The sequence below is a fragment of the Quercus lobata genome, chromosome 11 (genome assembly GCF_001633185.2).
Source record: "Quercus lobata isolate SW786 chromosome 11, ValleyOak3.0 Primary Assembly, whole genome shotgun sequence".
Taxonomy (NCBI): domain Eukaryota; kingdom Viridiplantae; phylum Streptophyta; class Magnoliopsida; order Fagales; family Fagaceae; genus Quercus; species Quercus lobata.
This window is the reverse complement of record NC_044914.1, coordinates 51,824,645-51,844,993: the sequence shown is the minus strand read 5'-3', so window position 1 is coordinate 51,844,993 and position 20,349 is coordinate 51,824,645. Positions and strand designations below refer to the sequence as shown.

The following is a 20,349-nucleotide window of genomic DNA, read 5'->3' as shown; positions in this document are numbered from 1 at the left end:
TGATCGTCGGAGGGTATTTGGTCGGCACCACACCGGTGCCCACGGCGAGATCACTTTCTTTTTCTTTGCAGGTTGCTAGTTGCGGCGAGCGTGGACTGTGCGGCTCACTGGTGATTTCACGGTATCATCAGTTGGCGCCGTCTGTGGGAAACACGAAAAAGATTATCGCCTCCCAGACGTAAGAGTTGCATGGTACTCACTCGTTCAATGGCCACCACCAGCAACGCCCAAGGAGACGAACCGCTAAGATCTACGGTACTGGAAAGGCAGGTCCATACCCTCATGACGGCGGTCGAATGACTCACAAAGCAAAATCATGATTTGGAGGAACAGCTACGTCAAAGGGATGTAGGACCTAATCCTCAGGAACGAAACCAGGAAGGTGACAGTGCCAAGCGGAGGGAGCGGGAGAATCCAGAGGACAGCAACATCCCAAGCCGACAGGAGCGGCAAAACGAAAGCCTTCCGTCTCTCACGGATCTTACTCCCCCACCTATCATCGCGGAGATGCAGGCGATGAAGGAGCAGATGGAGGTCATGATGAATGCCCTCAAGGGGCGGGTATCCTCCGACCTCGACGATTTAGTGAACAGGACCGACTCACCATTCACGGCGTCCGTTAACTCATCCCCCTTGCCACCAAAGTTCCGAATGCCTCATATCGAAAGTTACGACGGGGTCAAGGACCCTCTTGATCATCTAGAGACCTTCAAGACCCTGATGCACCTTTAGGGGGTACCTGACGAGATCATGTGCAGGGCGTTCCCGACCACACTGAAGGGACCTGCGAGGGTCTGGTTCAGCAGACTGACACCAAACTCAATCAATACTTTCAAGGAGTTGAGCGCCCAGTTCACCTCCTACTTCATTGGCAGACATCGGTACAAGAGGTCCACCGCGTGCTTGATGAGCATAAAGCAGCGAGAAGACGAGACGTTGCGAGCCTACATAACCCGTTTCAACAAAGAAGCCCTTTCGATCGATGAAGCGGATGATAAGATACTGGTAGCCGCGTTTACAAGCGGGCTGCGGAAGGGGAAGTTCTTGTTTTCCTTGTACAAGAACGACCCGAAGACCATGGCGGATGTACTCTACAGGGCTACCAAGTATATGAATGCGGAAGACGCACTGTTGGCCCGCGAAGAGAAACCTAAGAAGAGGGAGAGACAGGAGGATATGCGGCAAGATAGGGGGCGAAAGGTCGCTAGAACCGGGGATCAGCGTGATGAAAGGCGTTTCAGACCCCCCACGGGAAGATTCACCAATTTCACACCATTTACCGCCCCAATCGGCCAAGTACTGATGCAAATCAAAGATGAAGGAGCACTGACATTCCCAGGGAAGTTGAAAGGAGATCCCAACAAAAGACCAAGGGACAAGTATTGTCGCTTTCACCGGGATCACGGGCATGACACTGCCAACTGCTATGACTTGAAGCAGTAGATTGAGGCACTGATCAGACAGGGAAAGTTACAAAGGTTCGTCAGCAGGGAAAAGACCGACAAATCGGAAGAACAGACCCCACGACGGGAGAATGAGCGCCCCAGACCACCAATAGGGGACATCGGATGATAATAGAGGGCACAGTTGCAGCCGGGTCTTCCAAAAAAGGCCGCAAAACCTACCTTAGGACGGTCCATAGCGTCCAACTCACAGGATCCGTACCGAAGATGCCACGAATAGGTAACCCCGTCATACATTTTTCAGAGGATGATGCTCGGAGACTTCACCATCCTCATGACGATGCTCTTGTGGTCAGCCTGCAGATTGGGGATTATAATATGCATCGGGTGCTTGTCGACAACGGTAGCTCAGCGGACATCCTGTACTATCCAGCATTCCAGCAGATGAGAATTGACAAGGAACTATTGTCTCCAATGAATGCCCCACTCGTGGGATTTGGGGGGCGCAAAGATATTCCCTTTGGGCGCAATAACTCTAACAGTGACAGCAGGTGACTATCCTCAGCAAATCACCAAGGAAGTAACATTTCTCGTAGTTGACTGCTCGTCCGCCTATAACGCCATCCTTGGCCGACTAACACTCAATTCCTGGAAGGCGGTAACTTCCACGTACCACCTAATGATTAAATTCCCGACGGAGTACGGGGTAGGAGAGCTGCGGTGAAATCAAGTTGCTGCCCGAGAGTGCTATATTGCCATGATAGAAATGGAGGATCAATAGCAGACAATGTGAATCGGGAAACAGAAAGTAACGGCAGAGCCAGTTGAAGAGCTAGAAGAAGTTAGACTGGATGACGCACGGCCTGAACGGACAACTAAAATAGGCACACTAGCCAGTTGGCCGGTGCGACAGACGATCACGACTTTCCTAAAAAGTAACCAAGACGTGTTCGCTTGGAACCATGAAGACATGCCAGGTATCGACCCATCAGTCATGGTCCACAAGTTGAACGTGTCACCCTCCTTTCCTCCAGTCAGGCAAAAGAAACGAGCCTTCACCCAGGAGCGGGATAAGGCCATAGCCGAGGAAGTTCAGAAGCTACTGGGGGCGGGTTTCATCAGAGAGGTGTATTATCCCGATTGGCTGGCGAACGTCGTTATGGTGAAGAAGGCAAACGGGAATTGGCGGATGTGTGTGGACTTCACGGACCTCAACAGAGCTTGCCCCAAAGACAGCTACCCGCTTCCACGGATAGATACCCTGGTGGATTCAACTGCAAGACATCAGCTCCTAAGCTTCATGGACGCCTTCTCGGGCTACAACCAAATCCGGATGGACGTATCTGATCAAGAAAAAACCTCCTTCGTCACCAGTCAGGGATTATTCTACTACAAGGTAATGCCCTTCGGACTTAAAAACGCTGGAGTAACGTACCAGAGGCTAATGAACAAGATGTTTGCACATCAAATAGGCAGGAATGTTCAGGTTTACGTTGACGACATGTTAGTCAAAAGTCTGCGCGAAAAAGATCATCTAGACGACCTCCGTGAAATGTTTAACACACTTCGGTCATTCAACATGAAGCTAAATCCGAGCAAGTGCGCGTTCGGGGTCACGGCGGGAAAATTCCTGGGTTTTATGGTGTCCCAGAGAGGAATAGAAGTTAACCCGAAGAAGGTACGGGCCATTATGGAGTTAGAACCCCCGAGGACGGTCAAGGAAGTCCAGAGTCTAAATGGAAAGATCGCGGCCCTAAACAGATTCGTCTCAAGGGCGACGGATAGGTGCTTACCATTCTTCCGAACCCTAAGAAAGTCATTTGAGTGGACGGATGAATGCCAAGCGGCCTTCAACGATTTAAAAGCATATCTCTCATCTCCTCCATTACTCAGTCCATCCGTGCAAGGTGAAGAACTCTACCTTTACTTAGCAGTCTCACATGCCGTAGTAAGCGCAGCTTTAGTAAGGGAGGAGGAAGGGATACAAAAACCTGTCTATTTTACCAGCCGTGCACTCCGTGGTGCAGAGGAGAGGTACCCCCAGATGGAGAAGTGGGCTTTTGCGCTAGTAATAGCTGCACGGAGACTTAAGCCGTATTTCCAGGCACACACAATCATTGTCTTAACAGACAAACCACTAAGGAAAGCTATGAACAGCCCAGAGGCAGCGGGAAGAATGGCCTTGTGGGCAATAGAGCTAAGCGAGTTCGATATCCAATACCGCCCACAGACGGCGATGAAAGGATAGGCAGTTGCTGACTTCATAGCCGAATTTACACTCGGGGAGGACCGATTGGAAGAAGATAGGGAACAGTGGAAAATCTACACAGACGGGTCCTCAAACAGGCGAGCCGGAGGAGCTGGAGTCGTAATAAAAACTCCGCGGGGAGACACGATACGATGCATGATCCGCCTGGACTTTCCAATAACCAACAACGAGGTAGAGTATGAGGCCTTGGTAGCAGGACTAGACCTCGCAAAGGCCGCGGGAGCGGAGAACGTAATTGTCCATTGCGATTCGCAAGTTGTAACAAGTCAGATCAATGGCGACTACGAATGCAAAAACGATAGAATGAAGAAATACTTAGAAGAAGTGAAGTACCGAATCAGCAGCATTGAAGTCGAATTCGTTCAAATCCCACGGGAAGAGAACGGGTGGGCAGACCAACTGGCAAAGTCTGCATCAGCCGAGTTCGTAGTGGTCCCCGAACAGGTATTGTCGTTCGTGCAAACATCCTCATTAATCGATAACGAAACCAACATGCAGGTTGGGGACTCTGAGTGTGATTAGACTGCGCCGTTAATCGCCTACCTAAAGGCCGGGGTATTACCGAACGAGAAAGGTGCCGCCAGAAAATTGAAGGTCCAGGCTTCACGATTCGTGCTGATAAAAGACATCCTATATAAAAGAGGTTTTTCCCGACCATACCTGAGGTGTTTGTGCAAAGAAGAGGCGAATTATGTAATGAAAGAGGTGCACGAGGGTATCTGCAGAAACCACTCAGGGGCGTGATCACTGGTACATAAACTGATCCGTGCAGGGTACTACTGGCCTACAATGATGAAGGACGCGTAAACCTATGTCCAATGTTGCGACAAATGCCAGAGGTTCAGCAACTTCATCAGGCAGCCGTCCGAAGAGCTGACACCTATGACGGCACCCTGGCCGTTTGCACAATGGGGACTCGACATTATGGGCCCCTTTCCTACAGCAGTCAGGCAGTTAAAATTCTTGGTCATCAGCATAGACTACTTCACCAAGTGGGTCGAGGCGGAAGCTTTAGCCACCATTACGGAGAAAAATATCCGAAGTTTTGTCTGGAGAAACATCATATGCAGGTACGGGATACCCAGGGTACTGGTCTCTGACAACGGCAAACAGTTCGACAACAATACTTTCAGAGACTTCTGCGCAGAACTAGGGATCAGGAATCATTACTCGTCACCCGCACACCCACAGGCGAACGGGCAGGTAGAGGTCACAAACCGGTCCCTACTCAAGATAATCAAGACCCGTCTTGAAGGAGCAAAAGGCTTATGGCCAGACGAACTACCTAGCGTCCTATGGGCATACCGGACCACAGCAAGAACACCCACTGGAGAAACACCTTTCTGACTTGCGTATGGGACAGAAGCTGTCATCCCTGCAGAAGTGGGACTCACCAGCTACCGGGTGGAGAGCTACGACGAAGATGGAAACAAAGAAGCTATGCGCCTCCAACTTGATCTACTGGACGAAGTTAGAGCGACGGCCGAGCAAAGGCTAGCATGCTATTAGAATCTCATGGCGAGACATTACAACAACAAAGTAAGGCGCAGGGACTTCGGGGTCGGGAACCTAGTGCTGCGGAAAGTAATGGGTGCCGCCAGAGATTCCTCGCAAGGGAAACTCGGCCCCAACTGGGAAGGACCCTACAGGATCACGTCATGGCAAAGGAAGGGCACCTACCACCTCGAGACGTTGGAGGGACGAAAGCTACAGCACCCATGGAGAAAGACTTTCATTTTCCCCTATTTATTTTTCTGTTAACTTTTACTACGCTTTTTCCTACTTTTGATACAATCTTTTTGTGCCCTTTTAAGCCCTAGGGGGCAGGCACTTGTTTTTTTTATTCGTTTATTTAAGTGATTCACAGACAATTTAATTTTTTATGGATGTGGATATGCTACAAAGAAAATGTCCACAAAGTGGACGGATCACCAAAAAGGTGAAAATATTTTACAAGTCCATAAACTGGACGGTATAACCGCCACAAAGTGGACGGATCACTACGACGGTAAAAGAACTGTCCACAAAATGGACGGATTACCAAAAATGTGAAAATATTTTACAAGTCCATAAATTGGACGGTGTAACCGCCACAAAGTGGACGGATCACCACGACAATAAAAGAACTGTCCACAAAGTGGACGGATCACCAAAAAGGTGAAAATATTTTACAAGTCCATAAACTGGACGGTATAACCGCCACAAAGTGGACGGATCACTATGACGGTAAAAGAACTGTCCACAAAATGGACGGATCACCAAAAAGGTGAAAATATTTTATAAGTCCATAAATTGGACGGTATAACCGCCACAAAGTGGACGGATCACTATGACGGTAAGAGAACTGTCCACAAAATGGACGGATCACCAAAAAGGTGAAAATATTTTATAAGTCCATAAATTGGACGGTATAACCGCTACAAAGTGGATGGATCACCACGACGGGGAAAGAACTGTCCACAAAGTGGACGGACCACCAAAACGGTGAAAATATTTTACAAGTCCATAAATTGGGCGGTATAACCGCCACAAAGTGGACGGATAATCAAAACGGTGAGAATATTTTATTAGTCCATAAATTGGACGGTATAACCGCCACAAAGTGGACGGATCATCACGACGATAAAAGGACTGTCCGCAAAGCGGACGGATCACCGTGACGGTGAAACAAGTCCACAAATTGGACGGTATTTTCCTAAAAGAAGAGGTGATGTAACCGCCACTAAGTGGACGGATCACCAACTCGATAAAAAGCTGTCCACAAAAGTGGACGGACCACAAAAACGGTTGAAATAATTTATGCTCATAAAACGGGTGGTTCTATAATGCCCACAAAGTGGACGGACAACCACGACGATGAAGAGCTGCCCACAAAGTGGACGGACCACAGAAACGGCTAAAATTTTTACGAGCCCACGAAATGGACGACCATATTAAAGGTAAACCACCAAGTGGACGGATAACATATCCATCAGTCCACCTAAATAGACGGGTCCGACTAGAAGTGAGATAAAAGCTCTTCAACAAAGTGGACGGATCAAAAAACAGATGCGACCCGTTCACGTATTCATAGATCGGATGGACCCCCCAAAAGACCAGTTTGTCCAAATTAACACTTAACATACAGAAAGAGGGAGAGAAAAATCCTCACGGATGCAAATACTCAATCAAAAACAAAAATATGCATAAATGTATTATCAAAAAAGAACATTGTTCAAATATAAAAGCTAAACATAAAGCAAACCGTCCTCAAACTGCTCAAAACATACAAAAAGGGACAAACACTCCTCAAAATAGAAAAATTACAAGGGATCAATCAACTTTCTTAGGGTCGGCAGCAGGAACCTCCTTTGGCATAGCTGATTCTCCGTCACCCTGAGCTGTTTCGTCTCCGAAGAGGTCCTCCGTATTTTCGGAAGCAACGAGAATAGCAGAGGTCTGGCCTTGGTCATCAACTTTGATCATTGACACATCCAGCTCGGGATAGACCTTCTTGATCTGACGAAGCGAGTCGTCAAAGCCTTGCAGAAAAGAGTCCGCCAGCTCGCTCAACAAGGAGTCTGAGTCACGGTACTCCTGGACAGCTACTTCTTTAGCAAGACGGATCTCTTCCTTCAAAGCTTTAATTTTCTTCTCCTTCTTCTCTAAGACCGACGACGCCTTGTCCGTCTTCTGCTCCAGCTCTTTCCTTGCTTGCTCAGAGAGCTCCAGCTTCTTCTCCATGTTGGACTTCCATTTATGGAGTTGACCAAGCTCTTCCTCCGTCTGTTCCGCCTTTGCACGCACCCGGTCCAAAGCATTTTCACGGTTAAGACACCGATCCAATAATCCCTTCATCATGACCAACGACTGCAAAACGACAAGAGAGCCCGTCACGTATTAAAAAAAAAATAAAAAAAAAAATAATAATAATCGATGGGCAAAACTTACTTGAGCAACGGCGAAGAGGCCCGTCTCTCCCATAGCTTCCGTCGAGTGGTTCCTTAAGTCTTCATAGTCCTCTGCCGTGATAATAGACGTCAGTTTCTCCAAAGCAAACTTGGAGTCGTCGCGGAGGAGCGGAGGAGGTCTCTCTTGTTTGGAGTCCGGGGCCTTCATAAAACCCTTACCCGTCCCATGCTTAGCTGGGGTGACGGTCTTGACACCCTCAGCCATCAAGCCAACGACTGGTTCAAGAGAGATCTTGGGTTGTTTAAACGGACGGTCAGATTTTGATGACGGCTTCCTCTTCGAGGCTGGAGCCGACCCCTTTGGTACCACCTCGCCGGATTCCTTCTTTTTGATGGCTTGAGATTTAATCAAAGCTCTCCTTTTTGCGTCTTCCATCTCTGCAAAAATGACGGATGAAATTAAACTAAATACAGTTAAGTCAACGGCAAAGTAAAATCGACGGGCTTACGTCTATGCACTCGCTCGTCGTATCTAATTGCCTCTTGGGTGGGCTCAAGACCGTCACAGTACCAATGTATGGTCTTCGGGTTCACCAACTTAGCCCAGGTCCTTTCCTCCGGCTTAGTTTTTCTGCAAATCTTTTCAAGGAAACTGAATTCCTCAAGGCTAACTTGCGGGCGCCGTCTACCTGCAGAGATGGACGATCAAAATATGCACATAAAAATGGACGGGTATGAAAAGTATTATGAAAATGGGACAGATGCATACACGATTGATTTATCACTCCCCAGGTTGTGTCAACAGGCATGTACTCCGTCTCCCCTGGATGGTTCATCCATCTGTCACCCTCCAGGAAGAAGTAACGACTCTTCCAGTCTCTATTTGAGTCTAGGGTCTCAAAGATCACCTTCAACAAGGGGCTCCGACTAGCAAAACTATACATCCCCCTTGATCTATCAATCTCGTCGGGATGGTAACAGTGAAGAAACTCACGGACCGTCAATCTCCTTTCTCCATTTGACATTGCACCATAAAGAATCTCCATTGCCATGAAGACCCTCCAGGCATTCGGAGAAATCTGGGTGACGGACAACCCCAGATAGTGCAAGAGTTCCCTATGAAGTGTAGAGAGTGGGAACCGAAGTCCTGCCTTTAACACCTGCTCGTATACTCCAACACCTTCTACCCCTTCGTAGTAACACTTCTCCAACACATAGGGTAGACGGATGGAAATGTAATCCGGAATCTGGAAGTTGGTTCTAAAAGTACTAAAATGTCTCTCCCTGATGACGGATGTGAACCTATGCACTGTCCACTCTGGTAACATGATGAACTGCCTTAGTCCATCAGCACCTACAACGGACTCCAGTGCTTGATTCCCGCCGTCATCAGAACCCTCTATTTCAACTATCTCCACATCCTCATTTGTGGATGACGAAGAGGAGGCAGATGAACTCCTATCTTCGCCGGGACTCTCTTGGTCTTTATGACCGGACGGGCATACATCCTCGTATTCCGTCCCGTCACGAACCACCGACTGGTTACTTGACGCACTAAACATTTCCTACAATCGATGGTCAAACCTAAGACTGACGGGTTTGAAAGTATTGACGGGTGTAATAAGCCTAACAAAAATGCAAGGGCGGAAATGTAACTTGACTATGATATTGAAGCAAGTACTTACCGCACTTGGTAGAGGAAAGTTGACGGTTGGTGTGTTCTATGGATACAAGTCCTCGACGGAGTTCTCTGGCAAGGGTGACGAGTTCGCTCTGACAAACGATTCTTGGTTGAAAATAGTAGAAATGGAAGAGTGATGCGCTTTATATATATGGGAAATGCACGGAAGACGAAGCGACGCTTCGATCCGATACAAAGCCCAATCAGATATTGACACGTGGCATACCCAATAAATGCTGACAACCTGTCAGCTCACGTCAACAGGTTGTACCCTTCATGGAACCATCAACTTTATAAATCTTCAGTTGACGGGTTTATCCATTTGGAACTGTCATCATCATGAATTATAGTCGTCATCCCCACAATTTTTACAACCGTCACCCTAATAATCTGTCCATTAAAAACATTGACGGACCATAGGGTGAAGGGGGCAATTGATGGGTAAAAAATTGTGCAACATGTGGGCCTGACGGATTCGTGATCATGGGCCGACATTAAGCAGAGGCCCATGGCTTAGTCCCGCTTAAAATACTTGATACACACGCACTAGGGCAATTCTAGAAGATCCGCCTTAATGAGGAGACTCGTTCTACAAGGAAATGTTTGCCCATCACGTTGGGGATTTCAGAGTTCTACAAGGAAAAGACTTCTAGTCTAAAGAGGAAAAGCCGACCTTCTTCTACTATAAAAGCTTGAATACTCTCGCAAATCAAGGTACAAAAAAAACACCCTTTCTAGCACTCTAGAGTGGAGAACAATACTAACTTGATCGTCGGAGGGTATTTGGTCAGCACCACACCGATGCCCACGGCGAGATCACTTTCTTTTTCTTTGCAGGTTGCTAGTTGCGGCGAGCGTGGACTGTGCGGCTCACTGGTGATTTCACGGCATCATCACTTCTGTATATTTCGACATGGGGTCCATTGGTTGTTTCTCAATCAACACTATGATTCTTTTGATTGAAACCATAAATAGGAATAAAAATTAAATAAAAAATCTAGGTAGAAATGCGGGGTAAGGATCCACGTACGAAAGGGACTTTTTTTATATAAAAAAATCACAATTATATGATATAAAATAGCCTTTGAAACTTTTCTTTGAGCCCAAAGATCATAATCGAATCTTTATTTACAACATTAGTAACATGTGGATTATATTTAGAATAAATCAAACCGTAAAACATGATTTTCTCACTCTATAAATTAGGGTTACAACTTAATTACAAGTTCACAAATGCAATACAGCTTTAGCTTATCTCATCAAAACTATGGATCTAAAGGTCTTCTTCAGTCTCCTCCTTCTAATACCGTTCTTCTATCTTTACTTCAAACACATATTCTCTAAAACTCCACCACTCCCACCAGTCCATTTTCACAGTGGTGGAGCTGGATTTAAGTAGAGAGGGGGCAAAATTTATATATGATACACGTACTTACACGTACTTACACACATTATGTGAATATATAATATTCAAGACCAATTTGAAAAATTAAAAGAAATTTATTTAAATACTAAGTGATATTTAATGTAATTATACCCAAAAAAAAAAAACACTTACTCATAATATTGTATTTATCTATTGAGATATTTCTCACATGAATGATCTATTTTTAATTTTTTTTAGAGCCAAAACTCAAGTTATGAATGAAACTATTAGTAGTTAGATAAAGATTGAGTGTAATATATGTGAATTTCTATTATTTTGATTAATGTAGGCCCATAAAAGGTTCAAATTATAATATGGTAGGGACAAACTAAAAAATTCAGTACAAGGTAGGCTAGTGGAGGACTCAAGGTTCCTCAATGGTTCATTTAGGAATTGTGCTTTGTTTCAAGATCAATGAAATAGAGTGTAGCACTATCTCTGAAGCTCTCAATGGCTCCACCACACCCCCTGTTGCTATTGTCAACCTTATTGTGGATGTTCAGCATAGACTGCAGGATTTTAGACAAAGTCATCTCTAACATGTGAAGAGACAAGGAAACAAACCAGCACATATTTTGGCAAAGCACGCCAAAGGAATTGATAATTTTGTAACTTGGATAGAGGAAAGTCCACCCATTATTGAATCCATTGCGATTCAAGATGCTTTGTATTTATCTTCTTCATGAATAAAATTAATTTACTTCCCATCAAAAAAAGAAGAAGAAAAGAAATAGAGTGCCATTTAATAAAGCCAAAAACAAAAGGTAAGCAACTAGGAGTATTTAATAAGTATTAGCTATAATAACTAAGGGTATTTTTTGGACTGCCCCTCTCGACCTTCCCCAGCTCTGCCCCTGCATTTGCATGGCCTATGGTAGGGAACTTTTTCCAAATGGGAAGGCAGCTCCATTCCATGCTATCCAACTTAGCTAGAATCCATGGCCCCCTCATGTCTCTACGGTTTGGCAACCAAGTTACTATCATTGCATCATCGCCAGATGCAGCAAGAGAAGTTCTAAAGACCCATGACCGAGATTTGTCAGGGTCTTAAGAAAAAAAAAAAAAAACCCTTTATGTATATACACACACCAACTACTCCACAATATTATGATATAAATTAAAGAAACTTTAAGTTTCTCTGGTCCCATGATCATAAACTAATCATATTATCATTACAAAAAACTGGGCCTATAAGTGGTGTTTTCTATAAACGCTGCTATAGAGATATATATAATTGTGTTTAGGGAGTCCTATAGTGGCGTTTGTCCTGGTCTTACATACACTGCTATAGGTCTTTAAAAAAATAATAATAAAAAAAGGTAAAAAGGACCTATAGTGACAGTTACGCCACTATAGGAAATTTTTATTTCAGTTTTTTTTTTTTTTTTTTTTTTTTGGTTTTTTATTTAATAAGGGCTAGAGGAGGAAAAAGACCTATAGTGGCGTTTGTCAATGCCACTATAGGCCCCTTTTTTTTTAATTTTTTTAATTGTGCTATAGTGGTGTTTCATAAACGCCACTATAGGTGAAGAAAAAAAAAAGTTACGACCATCTAAACCACACACAAAGTCCAAAAAATGGTGATGCCAAAAAAATGACTTGGCAAGTCCATAGTGGTGTTTGCCTTTTTTTTTTAAAAAAAAAAAAAAAAATTGGTCTATGGTGGCTTTTAGAGATGCCACTATAGGGTAGACTTATAGTGACAGTACAATAGTAGAGTTTGTAAACGCTACTATAGCAAACGTTGCTATAGCCCAAATGGGCCTATAGTGGCGTTTTTAGTACCTATAGTGGCATTTCACAAATGCCACAATAGGTCCAGTTTTTTGTAGTGTATCTTTATTTAACCAATGTCGACTTCAACATGTTAAAGAAATTGAATTGATAATCACATATAAGTTTCTTTATATTTCGTCATGGAAATACCACAATACTGCATTATTGGGGTCCATACTCCATAGGTTGTTGCTCAATCAACTTTATGATCATTTTTTTAATTTTGTTGTTGTTTACACTTAAAACTAATCGACATTAGTCATTAGATACTAACTAATATAAATTAGTCTTTGAAACTTTTTTCTGGGCCCCAAGATCAGGTTCATGATCCACAAAAGAAAACATGATAGCTATTCATTTTTTACAATAATCAATTGATAAATGAGAGGGGTCCTTCAGTCAATTATTCAATTGACACTATGCAATCAATAATTCAATATTCATATAGTGGCATTTCACAAACGCCACAATAGGTCCAGTTTTTTTGTAGTGTATCTTTATTTAACCAATGTCAACTTCAACATGTTAAAGAAATTGAATTGATAATCACATATAAGTTTCTTTATATTTCGACATGGAAATACCACAATACTGCATTATTGGGGTCCATACTCCATAGGTTGTTGCTCAATCAACTTTATGATCATTTTTTTAATTTTGTTGTTGTTTACACTTAAAACTAATCGACATTAGTCATTAGATATTAACTAATATAAATTAGTCTTTGAAACTTTTTTCTGGGCCCCAAGATCAGGTTCATGATCCACAAAAGAAAACATGATAGCTATTCATTTTTTACAATAATCAATTGATAAATGAGAGGGGTCCTTCAATCAAGTATTCAATTGACACTATGCAATCAATAATTCAATATTTTCATCTAAAACTAGGGATGATAATTTTGTCCCGCCCCTCCCCCCTTCACCTTACGTGAATTTCTCCCGTCCCACAAAGGTCATGGGACGAGGATGGGGTAAGATTTTAGCCCGCACCATGGGGTGGGACAGGGATAGGTTTAGACTTTTTAGACCCACCTCGCCCCGCCTTGCCCCGCATTGATAAAGGTTAAATTGTAAATTTTTTCATACCCTAAAACCCTACTATTTAAACAAACATATCATTAAATTATTTTATTTTATCCAACAAGGATTTTTACCTCTTTTTTTTTTTTTTCTCTAGCAAAGTTGGAAATAAGGTACCAATTTTAACATTTTCTTTTGTCTTTATTATAAACAAATTTATATACGATTGAATCATTGATTTTGTATTATGAGATTTTTGTTTTTGTTGTGACATTGTCTTGTTAAACACTTAATAATATTATTCAATTTTTGCTAAAAATTAGTTTGATTTGATGAGATAAGTTTATTTTTAATTTCAAGTATATTTTTATTAACGAAACAGGTTTTATTGAAAACAATTGCAATAGTTGTGGGCAAATTAACAAGAAGTAGAGTTTTACATGGTGGGATGGGGATAAGGCAAAAAAATTTTCCTCGTCATGCGGGGTGAGACGGGACAGGAATGGGGTAAGACAAAACTATGCGGGGTGGGAGCGAAGACTCCATCCTTCGAACCTACCCTGCCCCACCCGATTGCCATTTCTTTCTAAAACGAGTGGATGTGGAGCAACAAAGAACAAACTCAAACAGATTCTCTCACTTATAAATAAACCCTAATAAAAATGATCTTTCTCACCTATAATTTTGAGCGATAACAAAGTTCACAATTACCATATACAGCTTTAGTTTCTCACCAAAACTATGGATCAAAAGGCAATAGTGAGGGAGATTGACTACCTGTTTTTCTTCAGTCTCCTTCTCCTTCTAGCAACTCTCTCTTATCTTTATTATTACAAGCACAAACTGTCTAAAAATCCACCACTCCCACCAGGTCCATTTGCATGGCCTATTGTTGGAAACATTTTCCAAATGGGAAGGGATCTCCATTCCATACTTGCCAACTTAGCTAGAACCCATGGTCCACTCATGTCTCTACGGCTTGGCACCCAACTTAACATCATTGCATCATCACCAGCCGCAGCAAGCGAAATTCTTAAGACCCATGACCGAATATTGTCAGGCCGCTATGTTACACATGCCTCTCCAATCATAAACCCAAAACTCAACTTCTCAATTGGAGGTGCCCCTGAGTGCAACGATCATTGGAGGTCCTTAAGGACTATCTGTAAAGCTGACCTTTTTTCAGCCAAAGTATTGGAATCTCAAAAACACATAAGAGAGAAGAAGGTGAGGGAGTTGGTGAGTTTTCTGGGTTCTAAGGAAGGTGAGATAGTGAATCTTGGAGGGACAGTATATTACTGTTACTAATATCTTGAGTAATGTGATATTTTCAATAAACTTTTTGGACTTTGAAGGTAAAGGAATGGGCAAAGAGTTAAGGAAATTTATAGATGAAATGGCAGAGTTGATGATTACTCCTGATTTATCAAATTTGTATCCTATATTGGGTGCATTGGATTTTCAAGGTATACAAAAGAAACGTGATAAATTAATTGAAAATTTTATTGCCATTTGGGAGGATATTATAAAAAAAAGACAAAAGCAAGAGAGTGCTATTTTAGTTCATGGAGATGTTTTGGATACTTTGATTAAAGATGGGCACACAAATGATCAGATCAATCAATTGATTATGGTATGCTCTCTCTCTCTCTCTCTCTCTCAAAGCTTGGTTTTGTACCTATGTATTTCTAAAACTCTCACGTGATAAAAAAAATGTTTGTCCCCATGTATAGGAGCTACTTATGGCTGGTACGGTCTCAACTAGCATTGTAATTGAATGGGCAATGGCAGAACTGATGAAAAATCAAAATGCCATGGATAAACTCCATGATGAACTTGAACGTGGAATTGGTACAGACATCGTGAAAGAATCTCATTTAGCCCATCTTCCTTACCTAGAAGCTTGTGTCAAAGAGACGCTTAGATTGCACCCTCCAGGACCACTACTCCTTCCTCACCGTGCCTTGCAAACATGCCAAGTGATGGGCTATACAGTGCCTAAAAACTCTCAAGTTTTGGTTAACGTATGGGCAATTGGTCGAGATCCTATGATTTGGAATGATCCATTGAGCTTCAAACCTGAGCGGTTTCTTGACTCATGCTTGGATATTAAGGGAAATAATTTTGACTATATGCCTTTTGGAGCAGGAAGGAAAATTTGCCCCGGACAACCTTTGGCTATTAAGCAAGTTCCATTTATTTTGGCATTACTGCTTCACTCATTTGATTGGTTTCTTCCAGGCAATATGAATTCAACTGAGCTAGACATGAATGATCATTTCTCCCTAACATTGCGGAAGAAGCAACCCCTACAACTTATTCCTAAAGGAAGAAAATAGTTGTATGTATACCGTCTCTTGTGTTCTATTAGATGTTAAGATAAGTGTGTTTATGTACTTTTTTTTTGTGTGCTATTATTGCTAGAATGGTGAATATTGGGAGTGTAAGACAATTATTCTCCTTAAACTAAGTAGTTGTCTATCATGTATTGTGTAGAATTAGTTTTTACTAACTGTTCTTGCAACAATAATTTTCATAGTTATTCTTCAAGTAAGAATTTGCCCAACTCTACTATTGTATATTCTACTTTGTCTTGAAAGTCATTGATTTACAAGTGTCATGTAATTCAATTGATTGACATTTTTTAGTGTTTTAAACTGAGATATTTAGGATTCAAATTCCGACACTCTCTAATTATCCGCCCACAAAAAAATTTCATTGATTCTTTTTCCCCTTAACTTAAAATTGAGACATAGATACTTCCTTGGACTTTTGACAAGTCGTGCAAACCTTGATTTCTTCTTACTTCGCACCGGACTCAGAATAATTTATTTGTATTAGTTAAGAGGATCACATATATAGATCAACAAAAGGAGTGAATAGTTTCTTGATTAGAATCTCTTGAAAAGTTTAAATTGTGAATCCCAATCCATCCTATATCTATTTCTATTACAACAGCACTAATAATTAATAAAAAAAGCACCATGATGAAGGCACTGAAAAAAATATTCTTAGGTTAATTTGTAGATAAAGAAATACTGGGAGTGAAATGCAAGACGCAAAGTTGAGCCATGTAGTGATCATTGCTATTTTTTTTTTTTAAAAAAAAAACACATCAATCCTTTGTCCAGTTTTGGGACAAAATGGGCTTTTGCCCTTTTCCACAAAACTAATTAGCTTTTTGTCCTTCTTCCTATACTAAATAGGGAAATGCTCCTCTTTTGAAACTCGACTTTCTTAAAATCGAGTTAAAAAAAAAAAAATCTAAAGCCCTATAATGACGTTTTTAAGGATCTATAGTGACGTTTGGAGAACCTATAGTGACGTTTTATAACTTGATATTCACAAAATCGAGTTATAGGCAATAAAATTGCCTATAACTCGATTTTGTGAATATCAAGTTACGAAATGCCACTATAGGTCCTTAAAAACGTCACTGTAGGTCCTTAAAAACGTCACTATAGGGTTTAACTCGATTTTAAAAAAGTCGAGTTTCAAAAGAGGGGCATTTCCCTATTTAGTTTGGGAAGAAGGGTAAAAGGCTAATTAGTTTTGTGGAAAGGGCAGAAGCCCATTTTGTGCTCCAGTTTTGAGATAATAGTGCCGTTGATGCCCAGAGAGCCCTACAGAAATGGTGACACTTTGGCTTCAGTAGTGTTTCTTCATTTCCTTCCCAATTCCACTTGAATAAATAAATAAAAGAAGAACTGAAGAAGGAATGCAATAGGAGAAATAGTCTTGAAATCTGGTCGATGAGTAATGCTAAAACAACACCTTAAAGATTCCCTAATAATTGAGAGTTTAATATAGCATATATGTTAAATAATTAATTTCCGTAAAGGGGAGGTAGTTTGGTGGCTTAAGCCATGTAAAGGACATTTTTTGCAACATGAAAAATCTCAAGGTTGGTCATCATAAATAAAAATAAAGCACATGGTAAAGACGCTCAATAAATATTCTTAGTTTTGTCAATAAAAAATAGGGAGTGGATCAGTGTGTAATAAAGCCATGTAGTGATAATTGCACCATGCCATCATTGCCATATACTAAAATAAGAATATATTATGGCACCCAGCTTCACCGTTTTCTACGTACATTTGCTTTCCCTTTATACTAAAATAATAATAATCTGTATTTTTGAACTCTGAAAAGAGGGAGAAAATAGACTTTTGTCATTTTTTTTTTTAAATATTCAACAAAATACCTTATATCTGAAATTATTTAAGGAAATGCTCCTCTTTTGAAACTTAATTTTCTAAAAATCAAGTTTCAATTTAAAACTCGATTTTTGGACAATTGAGCTATAGTGAACTTATTTATTTATTTTTTTTTTGGAACTCGAGTTCCATGTGAAGTACTCGAGTTCATGGAACTTGAGTTCCTTGAAAAAATTCAAGTGCAACTCGAGTACTTTACATAGAACTAAGTTCCAATTTTTTTTTTTTTCCCTTTCTAAGTCCATATTTGTTATAATTAGTTTCAGACATTGATCATTTTGTTGGATATTTTTTTTTTTTTAAAATGACAAAAGTCCATTTTCTCCCTAAAAAGATCACTACTTGCAGTGTCTTTAGAGTTTAGAGCAAGAAAATATGTCTTTTTTTTATATATAAATATATATATATATATATATATATATATATATATTTAGGAACGTATGTCGACTTACTAATTTGCCAAAGTTTGGTTCGTTCATATTGCATTGATGAAAATAGAAATCATTTGCATTCTGGAGTTCAGAGTTTAGATAATACATAACCCAATTAACCCAACTTGTAATCTAATTGACTCTACTTACTTGCGGCCTGTTTAAGACAACTCATTTTTAACCCAAACATTATCTTACCCAAATCCAAACGCCCCCCAACTCAACCTATAATTTTGTTGTCAATTTTTATTTATTTATTTTTTTTTTTGTGCCTACGAACTACAATTTCTCATTTCCTTCCTGGAATTACTTCAAAGGGGGAAAAAGGTGAATGCAATAAAGAAGACCATAGTTCTGATTCTTTTCAACAATGATTTTGTAGGTTGAGTAAATAGACTCAACAAAAGGAGTAGATAAGGCACCACTTGTGTCATTACAGCTCTGCTACATGCATAAAAAATGTCACTGTTTTTTTTTTTTTTTCCAAAAAGAAATCTCAAATATGGTTATCAACAACACTTAAAATAAATATAAATCGATCAAAAAAAAAAATAAATACATATAAAATAAAGCGCATAATAAAGGCAGTCAAAACAATATTCTTAGCTTAAAAAAAAAGAAAGAGTGAGTTGATCAATGGAATAAAAGCACGCTTCTTCTATAAAAAACGAAAAAAGAAAAAACACAAGTTGAGCAATGTAGTGATAAATGATAATTGCACCATGCCATGGAGCCCTACAGAAATGACGACACTCGGCTTCATTGTTTTCTTCAATGAGACATGTTTTTATTTTTGGATAAATGAGATAAGCATAATGATATATCTAACTCGTTAAATTAATTAATAAGCATATATAATACCTAAAGAGACAGTATATTACTTGGATTTATTATGTAGAATATGCTCTCTCCATTGATGTAATTCTTTTTAGTTCATTTTAATGAAATTTCAGTTTTTTATCAAGAAGAAAAAAGAGATGAATCAATAAAAAGGCCAGAAACAGATTTTTATAGAAAAATAAAATATGGTTTAATTAGAATGAATACAAGTTTCAGAATTCATATTCATAATTTGTTTAGTGTTTATTTGCTTTAAGTCAATAAAATTTGTGATATTAAGGTTGTGTTTGACATTTACTTAAAAAGTCAGTTTCTTTTTACTTGTAGGATTAAGGGCCCAAAATTATATATTGGGCCTTAGTTGAGAGCGTGAGTAGTCTGAGGAGGAACAAATGGTAATAAACGGTTCAAGCTCAGGATTTAATGAGCAAGATACAAATGGGAAGGTTGTCCGAGGAGGAATATCTCCTCGGATACGATAAGTACAGCTCAAATATGTATTCCAATGATTAAAGTGACCTTTCATGAAACTCCAATGATAGGGACATGCATCATGACCATACAAGAAGGAGGGGAATCCAAAAATATTTAAGGGAAAGCTATTACCACCGCATTGAATGCACTGCAGCTACTTTTCTGGTCGCATTTATGTGAAGAAGACCTCTGAACAGTGCTGCCTTAACTACCATAACTCACAGAAAGCTAAAGAGGGTGTCTGATGGGATAAGTACTCAAATAGGGGCTCAAATGACTAATAAGTGTAAGATCAAGATAGTCCAAAGGGAACTATATAATGTAAAAGACCATCCATGAGGAAGGGACCGGAAAAAGAGAAAGAGAACATTGTAGCCATCAAAATTATACTTGTATTCAGTCTAGTTGGTTTATATAAAGGCTTACCTCCTCGGACAGTGAATTGATTCAAATCAGTGCTTCTTGTTTTTGTTTGATCATCATTTAAATCCATATTAGCCGTTGTCCAATTCATTAAGGCCTAGTTCTTTGACCCACTATCTACAAATTTATTGTACTGGGCTTACTGGGTCAAAATCCCATACATCTTGGGTTTGGGCTGCAAAACGTATTCCCCCTACAATTGGTGTTGTCTGTGGGAAGAACTTATGTGATAGTGAAGACAACGGTCAACTATGGTAGGTTCAGGTCCACACCAAGCAAAATCCATGACATCCCAACATGAAAATCCTTTCACTAACCTTGAGCATAGGAGAGATCGAGAAGGCAGCGTACATACTACGCATACAAGTAAAAGCCACTCTCAAGTTGGAAGTTGTATCTCTCAGGAGCAACATAACAGAGCCATGCAAAGGGAAATCGACCATCTAAAGAGGGAGCTGCGCTATGCACGACGAGAGTGAGCCACCTCAAACCCTGAC

General features: G+C 40.8%; 2 protein-coding genes across 2 annotated transcripts; both read left to right on the top strand.

The window, feature by feature from the left end:
• Nucleotides 1-750: 750 nt before the first annotated feature.
• On the top strand, nucleotides 751-1,443 carry LOC115967108. Its single transcript, XM_031086188.1, has one exon. It carries the CDS (start codon nucleotides 751-753, stop codon nucleotides 1,441-1,443), a length of 693 nt encoding a protein of 230 aa, XP_030942048.1.
• Nucleotides 1,444-14,208: 12,765 nt separating this feature from the next.
• Nucleotides 14,209-15,806, top strand: LOC115967107 (probable (S)-N-methylcoclaurine 3'-hydroxylase isozyme 2). Its single transcript, XM_031086187.1, has 3 exons — nucleotides 14,209-14,731; nucleotides 14,823-15,100; nucleotides 15,201-15,806. Exons 1-3 carry the CDS (start codon nucleotides 14,209-14,211, stop codon nucleotides 15,804-15,806), a joined length of 1,407 nt encoding a protein of 468 aa, XP_030942047.1.
• The last annotated feature ends 4,543 nt before the right edge of the window (nucleotides 15,807-20,349 follow it).